The 12,364-nt window shown below is 40.0% G+C and overlaps 1 protein-coding gene across 1 annotated transcript in view; it reads left to right on the top strand.

Moving 5' to 3' along the window:
* Dpy19l2 (dpy-19 like 2) overlaps window positions 1–12,364 on the top strand; it is a 105,516-nt gene that overhangs the window by 46,395 nt on the left and 46,757 nt on the right. Inside the window, exons 11-13 of the mRNA XM_032910202.1 lie at window positions 51–137; window positions 1,119–1,178; window positions 9,508–9,588. Of these exons, the coding sequence (XP_032766093.1) occupies window positions 51–137; window positions 1,119–1,178; window positions 9,508–9,588 (228 nt within the window). The remainder of the gene's footprint in view (window positions 1–50; window positions 138–1,118; window positions 1,179–9,507; window positions 9,589–12,364) is intronic.

Here is a 12,364-nt window from a genome sequence, read left to right as displayed (position 1 = left end):
AGTATGAGTGTATGTGATGACTATGAGTAATTTTGGTTTCTGTTTTCCAGGGTTCGGTAGCCCTGTGCTTCATTTTGATGTTTGGGAACCCAATGTACTTAAGTTCTTATTATTCCTCGTGTTTGATAGTGACATGGGTAAGTTGCAGAAAGTTAAGCATAGGTTTTGACAGAAAGAAAAATGTAAAGAGTTGTGCTATTATGAAGCAGAAAGGACCTAAGAATCAAAAATGTTAGAACTCAGGAGCAATCTCCAAAGATTCAATTAAGACAGTGCACCTGGGAAAGGCAGTTGTGTTTTAGTATTGCTAGAGTATTTCACTATATAAAAATTGCAGGGAGCAGAGAATATTCTCCATTCTGGCTTATGCATATCAAAAGTGTGACTAAAAGTAATAAAATGGATTTATTGAAGCACCGCTCTCAGTTTAAGCAATAAAGTATGGTAGTTTGTTTTCAAGAGTACCTCAAGCCACCTTAGGTCCATCTAAGATATCACAACATTAGACCACTGCTGATACCCTACTAACCTAGCTATTTCCTGCCCTAAACTCAGCCAGTCCATTATCCCTCAGTTAAATCTAAGTAGAAAACCACTAACATCCAATTTTGCCTGATAAGCATTAAAGTAAATAGGATGTGACTGTAGAGAGGAACCCACTGAGGTTTTGTTGAGAGAAAAAACACAGATGTAAGGAACAAAGGGAAGTATAGGGACCCTACGATGTGTGGGATTGTGCTTTCCTGATTATGTCATCAGGTGATCATGAGGAGACAGAGGAAAGGCCATGTGTCCGCACTGTAAAAACCGACTACACACAGCACAGTTACCTTTCTCAGAGTGGTGCCAGGCTTTCTCAGTGTTACCTCATCCCACCTACTCCCCCCAGCAGCTACCTGCAGAGAAAAGATCACATGACTCAGTGAGGTAGAGACATGATTGGGAGGCAACAAATCAGCACACAAGCACTCTTCTCTATCATCAAGAAAGCTTCTGTTGTCCACAAGCTGAAAAGTCAATAACGAAGACAAACTAACAGATGCAGTTGAGATGGGAGAGAGGGATTGTACAACAAAAATATTAATTTCCTTCTTTTTTTTTGGTTACATATCTTTTAGGCAATACTGCAAAGGAAAAACAAAATCCAAAAATTGGTAGCTTCTGAACTCCAGTTTTGGGTAAGAGTTGAACAATGTTTATTTTTTTTCTTTAGATTCATCATTTTTATTTATAAGCATATATTTATTTCAATAAATTTCTCAATAAATAACTGCAATGGGATCTTCTTTTTGAGGCATTTCTGTAGCTTATGATGAAAATGGAGAAGGATTTGTCTACCAAGTAGTTGATAACATGATAATTCTAAGATACAGTAGACTTAGTTTTAGAAAAGTATCATTTTGATAAAATTAGTGTACACCAGTGACTTTACCAATGAACTATTAATAGCAGTAGGTAGAATTGTGTGGGAGCATTTAGAAAAATTTGCCAAACTGCACAGTAGCATTTCCTACTGGCAGAGACTGAGCAGGAATTCTACCAGTAGCCAGAGACAAAGGTGTAGAGAGAGACCCACAAAGTTAATCCAGGGATGTGTTCCTGATGATCTGGTACTCACTATCCCTCTCTGCCCTTGAAGGGGAGCCATAGAACCTGTATTACTTAGGGTTTTACTGCTGTGAACAGACACCATGACCAAGGCAAGTCTTATAAGGACAACATTTAATTGGGGCTGGCTTACAGGTTCAGAGGTTCAGTCCAGTATCATCAAGATGCTAGCATGACAGGCAGGCATGGAGCAGGAGGAACTGAGAGTTCTATATCCTCATTTGAAGGCCGCTAGCAGAATACTGGCTTCCGGGCAGCTAAGACAAGGGTATGAAAACCCACACCCACAAGGCCACACCTACTCCAACAAGGCCACACCTCCCAACAGGGCCACTCCTTGGGCTAAGCTTATACAAGCCATTACAGAGGCCATCAAGACAGATGACAGAAAGATAACAGCATCAGTCTTCTTTGCAGAATTATAACAAAAACACCGAAGAAAACCACCACAAAGGACAAAGGTTGTATTTGCCCATGTGTCAGAGGTGCCAGGCTATTGGCACTGAGTCATGTCGTTTCTGAGCTGCAGTGATGTGGAGCGCTACAGCAATGAGCTGAGAATGTGGTTACTCAGAGCTGTTCACCTGTGGCAGCCCGGAAGTAAGAGAGAAGGAGGAAAGGAGGGGGCAAGCTCCTACAACAAGCTCCCACCCTCAAACTGTTAGTGTAGGAATTGATATGTGGATTAACATTTGAGAGTGAGAGCCCTTTTGATCCAATCACCTCCTAGAGGCTTTGGTCCTGGCTCCTGCTGTGTTGAGCTTTGCCTCTCTGAGAACACTCTTCTTTCAACACACCTGCTTTGGAGGACATTTGAGGTCCAAACCAAAAATTTGTAAAGAATGAGCTCTCTCCTCCCTACAAACTTGGTATCTGCCACCCTCCCCTTAACGGCAAGAGGACTGATGAGGTGCATTCTCTTTTAACGGTCATGAATTTGGGTTGAGAATAAGCCATACAAGGCGCAAGGTGAACTAAACTAACAAGAACAGTTCTGCAGAGATTCTGAAAACTACATTATTTTAACCAGAGTATAGAAAAGGTCAGGGATTATATATGTTGAAATGGAGTATCGTTTTAGTTTAAAATGGGGTATTAAAACGGGCTTCACATTCTCTATTACATGATTCATAATGCACCAGATGCAGTAGCAACCGCCAATTACAGCAAGAAGGCGAAAAATTCCCACTCTTGGGAATGAGAAAAAACAAGTTAGAAAAGACAATCAGCACGTGTCAGCATTGACTAGTACGGTGGAATTTTGGAAGCCTGTCTTTAGCTTTACTAATTGTTTTAATTAGTAAAACAGATTTATAGGGTACACTGTGATCATTTGGGACTTATATATAGTGTACAATGATTAGAGTAGCTTTTCTAACTCCTTAACTGTTTGTAAAATGTATTACCTTGTAATCATTTCACGTATTTATGGTATTAAATATGATATTTCTGTTCGTGTATGCCATTGCTCTGACCATTAGGGCAACCTCTACCTTTCCATCATTACTTTATGTTTAGACCATGCTTGTCTTCTCACTTTCATAAAACACACAGTAGGCTATTTTGAACTGTAGGCATGATTTGGTGTGAAATGCTAGCACTTATTCTGTCCATATTGGAACTCTGGGTCTACAGCCAAAGAAAACAGCATCAATATGCCAGAGAGACACCTGACAGTCAGTGTTTAGGGTCACCACACTCAATAGCAACTAAGACCTGGAATCACTGTAGGTGCTTATCATTAGAAAAAGAAAATGAGGTGTGCCGATGCACAATATAATATCATCAGTTACAAATAAGAATGATATCCTGTGACAAATGGAAAATATGCAAAGCTGGAGGGCACTAAGCCTAATGAAAGGAGTCAGGCACAGAAAAACAACAGCCTGTTCTATTCCTTGTGTGGGTGTCGTACAATCCTTGACTGGAATCTATTGCTGATTACTACAGGCTGTGAAGAATGGAGCAGGAGGGGAGGGGAGACTCAATGATGGGTGTGGCATTAGGATGATCTGAGGAATTTTTTAAAACAGCCACCATAAAATGCTTCAGTAAACATATTTAAATATGAGATTATAACATATCAGGGAATGGAAAGTTTTAGAAAAGAGAATTTGAGAACAGTATAATTGAGAAATACATTTCAAGTTTAAAATCTGGTGACTATGTTTATGTCAAGAATGAATGGCAGCTGGTAACATCCCTAGTAGACAGATGGGGCAGGAGGAACAACTTGATCTAAATCAAGAACCGAGTGGAGATATGGCTGCACCTCAGAGATACATGGGCAAGAAGAAAGGAGCTGATATATTTATATTGTTGAAATTCTAGAATGGTTCAAAGTTAGGCTAGGAAATATTTGAAAATCAATGGATGAAACTTCCTGCAATCTGTCAAAGGATGAATCCTGGTTAAGATAAACTGTGACACTCAAGTCAAGATACATTATAACAAAAATTTGGAAAATGAAAATTAAAGAAACCTTGATATCAGGTGAGGGAAATAGGGTGTTGCCCAGAAGGGTAAAACAGAAGTTTTGTTTTGTTTTTTTTGTTGTTGTTGTTCTTTTTTTCGGAGCTGGGGACCGAACCCAGGGCCTTGCGCTTCTAAGGCAAGCGCTCTACCACTGAGCTAAATCCCCAACCCCTAAAACAGAAGTTTTACATGGGTATATTCTTATCTCCAAGTGTGGAGGCTGGCGGGAGCTGGCAGGAGCTGGCAGGGTTCGTGTCAATATCTGAAGGAAATATCAATTAAGAACTCTATACCCAGTGAGGGTGTCCATTTCTGTTGCTGTGTAAAATACTCTCACCAGAGGCAACTTCCAGAAGGAAGAATTTTATTTGTACTAACAATTCTAAACGGATAAGAGTCCTTCATGGTGAGAGGCAGGCAGCAAGCAGCATGCCTGGCAGCAGAAGCAGGAAGCTGAGAGCTCAGATTTCAACCACAAGCATACAGCAAAGACTGAAACCCTAAAGCATCATATGAGACTTTGAATTCTCAACGTTTCGGGGATGAACTCCTCCAATGAGCACCTTCCAAAGCTCAGTGAACAGCACTATCATCCAGGGAGCAAGTATTCAAATGCATAGGGGACATTTAGTATTCAAACCACTACAGTGTCCTTGGGAAATGAAGGCATTTCAGATATAGGATAACTAATGGAACTTGTTAACAGAGAAACAATGGAGGACTAATTCTAGTTCAAAAAACAGCAAGGAATGAGGAAAGGGAGACTTTAGAATAGGGTGGGGATATACTTATTGGTGGCCTCTGCCAAAAAGAAAAAACAGAAAAGAAGGAAAAAGAAAGAAAAAGGAAGGACATCTATTTTAACATGTGCGTGCGTGTGTGTGTGTGTGTGTGTGTGTGTGTGTGTGTGTGTGTATACACCACATTTTCATTATACACTCATCAGTTGATGGACATCAAGGCTGTTTCCATTTCCCATCTGTTGTGAATACAGGAGTAATAAACCTGGATAACCATGGATCTCTGTGGTACGATACAGAGTCCTTCTGGAGTAGTATAGGTGGGTCTATGACAGATCTATTCCAGCTTTTGGGGAGCCTTCCACATTGGATTTAATAGTGCCGGCAGCAGTTTGAACACTCACCAGCAGTGAATAAATGTTTCCTCACTCCTCAACCATGACTGTATTTGTTGTCATTTTTGTTTTTTAATATTAGTCATTCTGAATGAAGTAAGGTGAAAATTCAAAGTTTGCATTTTAATGATGGCTGAGGATGTTGAACAATTTTTAAAATGTTTCTCAGATGTTTGTGTTTTATCTTTTTTTAAAAAGATTTATTTATTTTGTGTATATCAGTATAGTGTTGCTGTCTTCAGACACACCGGAAGAGGGCATCAGATCCCATTACAGATGGTTGTGAGCCTCCATGTGGTTGCTGGGACTTAAACTCAGGACCTCTGGAAGAGCAGTCAGTGCTCTTAACTGCTGAGCCATCTCTCCAGCACCATGTTTTATCTTTTAATAATCCTACCTAGCTAGGTCCATGTCCCATTTTGACTGTTGGTCTTAATCCCTACACTCTTGGTCTTCTGTTGAGAAAGTCCTTTCCTATGCCATCAAGTCCAGGCACATTCCCTACTTTCTCTTCCTTCAAGTTCAGGATAACAGGAATTCAAAGCACATACCTAAACATAGTAAAAGCAATATATGGCAAACCAGTAGCCAACATCAAGCTAAATGGAGAGAAAGTTGAAGCAATCCCACTAAAATCAGGGCCTACTAGACAAGGCTGCCCACTCTGTCCTTATTCAATATAGTACTTGAAGTCCTAGCTAGAGCAATCAGACAACAAAAGGAGGTTAAAGGAATACAGATTACAAAGGAGAAGTCGAAATATGACTATTTGCAGATGATATGATAGTATATTTACGTGACCCCAAAAATTTCACCAGAGAACAGCTGGTAAACAACTTAAGAAAAGTGACTAGATATGAAATTAACTCAAACAAATCAGTAACCTTTCTCTACTCAAAGGATAAACAGGCTGAGAGAGAAAGTAGGGAAATGACACCCTTCATACTAGTCATAAATAATATAAAATATCTTGGTATAACTCTAACCAAGCAAGTGAAAGATCTGTATGACAAGAACTTCAAGTCTCTGAAGAAAGAAATCAAAGAAGACCTCAGAAGATGTAAAGATCTCTCATGGACATGGATTGGCAGGATTAATATTGTAAAAATGGCCATCTTGCCAAAAACAATCTACAGATTCAATGCAATCCCCATCAAAATTCCAACTGAATTCTTCATAGAGTTAGAAAGAACAATTTGCAAATTCATTTGGAATAACAAAAAACACAGGACGGTGAAAACTATTTTCAACAATAAAAGAACTTCTGGGGGAATCAGTATCCCTTACCTCAAGCTATACTACAGAGCAGTAGTAGTAAAAACTGCATGGTATTGGTAGAGAGAGAGGCAGATAGATCAAGGGAATAGGATTGAAGACCCAGAAGTGAACCCACACACCTATGGTCACTTGATTTTTTACAAAGGAGCTGAAACCATCCAATGGAAAAGAGACAGCATTTTCAACAAATGCTGTTGGTTCAACTGGAGGTCAGCATGTGGAGGAATTCAAATCAATCCATTCTTGTCTCCCTGTACAAAGTTCAAGTCCAAGTGGATGAAGGACCTCCACATAAAACCAGAGACACTGAATCTAATAGAAGAGAAAGTGGGGAAGAGCCTTGACCACATAGGCAGAGGGGAAAATTTCCTGAACAGAACACCAATGGCTTATGTTCTAAGATCAAGAATTGACAAATGGGACCTCATAAAATTGCAAAGCTTCTGTAAGGCAAGGGATGCTGTCAATAGGACAAAACAACAACCAACAGATTGGGAAAAGGTCTTTAACCAATCCTACATCTGATAGCAGGCTAATATCCAATATATACAAAGAACTCAGTTTCCACTTCATACCAGTCAGAATGGATAAGATCAAAAATTCAGGTGACAACAGATCCTGGTGAGGATGTGGAGAAAGAGGAACACCCTTCCATTGTTGGTGGGATTGCAAGCAGGAACAACCACTGTGGAAATCAGTCTGGTGGTTCCTCAGAAAACTGGACAAAGAACTACCTGAGAACCCAGCACTGCTACTTCTGGGCATATAACCAAAAGATGCTTCAACATAAAACAAGGACACATGCTCCATCACGTTCATAGCAGCCTTATTTCTAATAGCCAGAAGCTGGAAAGAACCCAAATGTCTCTCAACAGAGAAATAGGTACAGAAAATGTGGTGCATTTACACAATGGAGTACTACTCAGCTATTAAAAACAATGACTTCATGAAATTCACAGGCAAATGGATGGAACTAGAAAATATCATCCTGAGTGAGGTAACATACATGGAAGAACATGTCATGAAAGAACATACATGGAATGTACTCACTGATAAGTGGATATTAGGCAAAAACTTAGAATACCCACAGTACAACTCACAGACCACATGAAGCTCAAGAGGAAGACCAACGAGTGGATGCTTCAATCCTACTTAGAAGGTGGAACAAAATAATCATGGGAGGTAGAGGGTGGGAGGGACATGGGAGGAAGAGAAGAGGGGGAGTAGGAAAGGGGGGATATGATCAGGTCTGGGAGGCAAGGGGGAAATTGAACAGAGGTGTGTTGCAATGGCGGAGGGTGAGCTGGAGGTAGCCACCAAGTGCCAGGAAAGCAAGAGGCTCCCAAGACCCAGTGGGGATGACCTTAGCTGAAATACCCAACAAAGGGGGAGGGAGAATCTGTAGAGATCATATCCAGAGGTTAGCCATGGGTCCCCTCCCCTGGTTGAGGGATGGGGCCCACCCACTTATCTCCAAAATTTTAACCCAGAATTGCTACTTTCTAAAAGAAATACAGAGACAAAGTGTGGAGCAGAGACTGAAGGAAAGGCCATCCAGAGACTGCCCCACTTGGGGATCCATCCCATATGCAGACGTCAAACCCAGACACTATTGCTGATGCCAAGAAGTACTTGCTGACACAATCCTGATATAGCTGTCTCCTGAAAGGCTGTGCCAGAGCCTGACGAATACAGATGTGGATGCTCATAGCCAACCATCAGACTGAGCATGGGTCCCCAGTGGTGGAGTTAGGGGGAGGACTGAAGGAGCTGAATGGGTTTACCCCGCCATAGGGAAAAAATAAAACAACAATATCAAACACGCATATCCTCCAGAGCTCCCAGGGACTAAATCACCAACCAGAGTACACATGGAGGGACCCCTGGCTCCAGCTGCATATGTAGCAGATGATGGCATTGTCTGACATGAATGGGAGGAGAAGCCCTTGGTCCTGTGAAGGCTCAATATCCCAGTATAGGGGAATGCCAGGGCAGGTAGATGGTAGGGAGTGGGCGGGTAGGGGAGCACCCTCATAGAAGCAAGGGTAGGGGGATGGGATAGGGAATTTACTGAAGGAAAACCAGGAAAGGAGATTACATTTGAAATGTGAATAAATAAAATAACCAATTAAAAATCACAAAAGAAAGTAATAAATATTGCTTAGAAAAAGACAAAATATTAATATTAATAAAATATTTGTATTACTGTATTAGAGAATTGGCTACATTCTTCTCACTAACTCCTTTCAGATCCACCCCCATTTCCCTATTCCTGAATTTCACGTCCTTTCTTTTTACCTTTTTCTTAACCTATGGAGTCTCATATATAATGCTCACACAATCTAGGGTGTGTGGCCCTCCACTGGATCGTTGCTGATGTAGTAGCATTCACATTCTTAAAGAGAATAGACTTTCCCTCCCACAGAAACCATCAACTGTCTGTCCGTAGCTCCTCAGCTAGGGGTGGGTCTTTGAACTCCTTCCTCAATCATACTGAATTGTAGACTAGCGTGACTTGCTCAAGTCATGTGCAGGCAGCCCCAGCTGCATAAATTCTTGAATAAAGTGGTCCTGTCCCTGGTGTGTCCAGAAGATACACTCCCTCCCAATCTTGGAATCCTAACATTTCTTACCCTATTCCTTTATCCAGGTCTCCAATGTCTCTCTGAAGTTTGATTTTTAGCTGAGGATAATTGTTTAGGAATGAAACTGTCACTGTCTTCAAAGAGACTAAAGGGAAGTTTTTTAGTTTGTTGGCTTGGTGCTTGCTTTAGGTTTTTAGAATTATCTTTAGATTTAGGATGTGTAGTGCCCTGGTGTTTTAGGTACAACAGTGCCCCAGTGTTATCAAACTTAATTCCTTGCCAATAAGCTTTCCTTGTCCTGCCATTTCCTCTTCATAGCAGGCTAGTGCATGTCACATGACTTAGTTTGTTCTGCTACTCGTAGCAATGAACATTTGAACCAAGTCATATGTCATTTTAAAAACTTAAATCCTATTTATTTTCCAGCTAGCCCAAGGCTGTGCTTGGTGGTGTGGAACAATTATTTTGAAATTTGCGACATCTAAAATCTGTGGTGTTTCAGACCATGTAAGTACATTCTGCTTAAAAAAAATAATAAAATTGTTAGCGATACACAACTGGGTAAGAACTTGAAGCAGCCTATTCATGTCTCTTCATTGTCCAGGGACTCCTATTTACCCAGGTCCTCAGCACGTCATCTGCAACACTGATCATAAAATCCTGCAAATCAACAAGGGACAGTGAATGCCCAGGGAAAATGTCTCAGTGGCTGCCACCATAGACTTCCAAACACAAAACTAAGAATTTCTTGCGTAGTAACTTGTAATATTTCAGCTAAAGATAAACATGTGCTTAATGAGAATTTTCCTATTACTGAAGATGTTAACATATGACTAGTGTACACTTAACCTTTGAATTACAAAACTTTAATTTTTTTCAACATAGTTTTGCTAATTAAACATTAGAGGCTAAAATTATGTTTTATTATGTAGAAACATGTAAACAGCTCTTTGTCTTTATTATAAGTGGATCCCTTATCTCTCATTTTGGCCCTTATTTGTTTAAAGCAAACATTTTAAAGAAAATCCTTTTTGCAAGATATAATCCCAACTTGCTAACTAGCTTAAGGAAAGGAAAACCATGCATGCAAGTGCATTATTTCTAGCTTCCTATTAAGAAATAAACATAGCATACATGAGTATAACAGAAGAAAGAGTAGGCAGAAAGTTCCTTATCTAATACTTGTGCAGTGCTGGCTTGCCCTGTAAAGAATCACATTACCCTCAGCTACCAATTGTACCATTGCTTCTATATAAGCAAAGGAGGTGGGAATGGCCGATGGAATAGTACATACACATATAAAGAACTTCTACATGTAAAACCCTGTTTTCTACTTACTGAGATGGTAACCATGGCTGCTTTGGTATATTTGTTGTTCCCGTTTTCTAGGATGTGAGGCACCAGTTTTCTTTATTATTCTTAACTTTATTTAACTGTATTTTTATTTAACTTTATTTAGACTATTTAGACATTACTTATCCATTGGTTGACTGGTAATTTTACTTCTCACAAATTTTCATATTCTTTCTCAACCTCTGCAAATATATAAAGAATTCACATCACCATTGGAAAATTTTAGTGAAATTTTATTATTATTATTATTATTATTATTATTATTATTATTATTATTATTATTATATGCCAGGACTATCTTAAATTGAAATGGTGTAACTCTTATTGACCTAGTATTGGTCAATAAGAGGAGTCTGAGTTAGTGGAGAATACTTATACCCATCAAAGTTGGTAAAATGATTTTTGTGCCTCTCAGAGAATTTGAGAAAAGGTTTCATATACCAAAGAACTGAGTGGAAAAAATACTTGTCTCCTCGGTGGCAGAAAGCAAGGGTTCTCAATTGGCTTTGGTTGACAGTGTCATATAAGTAAAAATAGTATGGGTAGCCATGATTCCAACGAGGGAGAATTCTCATGTTTAACAAATGAATGGACACCTGAAGTTGTTAAGAAGAACCAAACACAGGCAGTATGTGAAGCTTTGTGAAAACTGAGATACACAGAAAGATTTATGACTTTCAGTTCACTGAAGGGTGAATTAAAAGTGTCCCCCTCCCTTTCATTCATATTGTAGGATTAAAAATGTCTTGAACTCCACAGTAGTGTATTTCAGGCAAACATTGGCTTCAGCCTTACACTCCTGGATGATATTTTCTCTGACTTCTTTCCATTTCCTATTACCCCTGTATTTTTTATTAGTTCTTTGAGAATTTCAAGTTTCATACAATGTATTTCATCCATTCACTTCTTCAGCTCAACTCTTCCCAGATCCACTCCCTTTCCCTACCCACCGAAGTTGTTGTCCTTTATTTTTAAACCCTTGAAGACCTGTTTGTGCTGTTCAGTTATTCTTGGATGCATGGTCTTCCACTGGAGCTTGGTCAACTTTCTAAGGGGTACCGTCTTAGGGAAAACTCTCTCTCCTTCTCCCAGCAGCTAACAGTTTCTAGTCACCATGGCTAGGGGTGGGATTGCGTTACCAACTCCTCTGCGTCTGCTGGGATCCTGTTTGACTTGGGCCTACACAAGGTCTGTGCATGCAGTCGCTGCTGCTGTAGGTCCATCGATGAAGCTTCCTTGTGCTGTCTAGATGCTTTGTTGTAGACATCAATTGCTTCTGGCTATCACACCTTGCATCACCTTCCACAATGCTCCCTAAGCCTTTGGTGGTCTGAGTATTCTCTAGTCTTTTATTCTCTGCCCCTTGGCCAGTTGTGGGTCTCTGCATTAACACTTTATACTGTACATAGAAGTATCCAAGTTGAGGGATGAGAGATAGATTGATGTATGGGTATAACCATAAACCATAAGGAGATGTTTTAATACTATGTCCATTTGCTTTTGGATCACCTCCAGGGTCTGTGACTTTTCTAGCCACAAGTTCTTGGCTTGATAATGGTGCCATGAATAGGTTGCATCATTTGGGGTGACAGGTATAGATTGTACCTAGTAGAGTGGAACTTCAGTCCAAATAGAAAGTGATGGTTTATTTTAATGACATTCATGCCCCTGTTGTCTATTGCTTTTTATAAAACCCTGACTAAAACAAATTGAGGGAGAAAAGAACTAATCTAGTTTACAGGTCCATGTTACATACAATTCATCACTGAGAATGGGGCAGAAGCTCAGTGAGGAAGCTGGAGGTAGGAACTGAAGCTGGGACCATCAAGGAACATTCCTTACTGGTTTATGATCTATTGCTTGTGCATCTTGCTTTCTTATACAATCCAATTTCCTGCTATTTGCATGACCCACAGTAGGGTGGACTCTT

Source organism: Rattus rattus, chromosome 8 (genome assembly GCF_011064425.1).
Source record: "Rattus rattus isolate New Zealand chromosome 8, Rrattus_CSIRO_v1, whole genome shotgun sequence".
Taxonomy (NCBI): Eukaryota; Metazoa; Chordata; class Mammalia; order Rodentia; family Muridae; genus Rattus; species Rattus rattus.
Note: the sequence above shows the minus strand (reverse complement) of the source record. Positions and strands in the feature narration are given on the sequence as shown.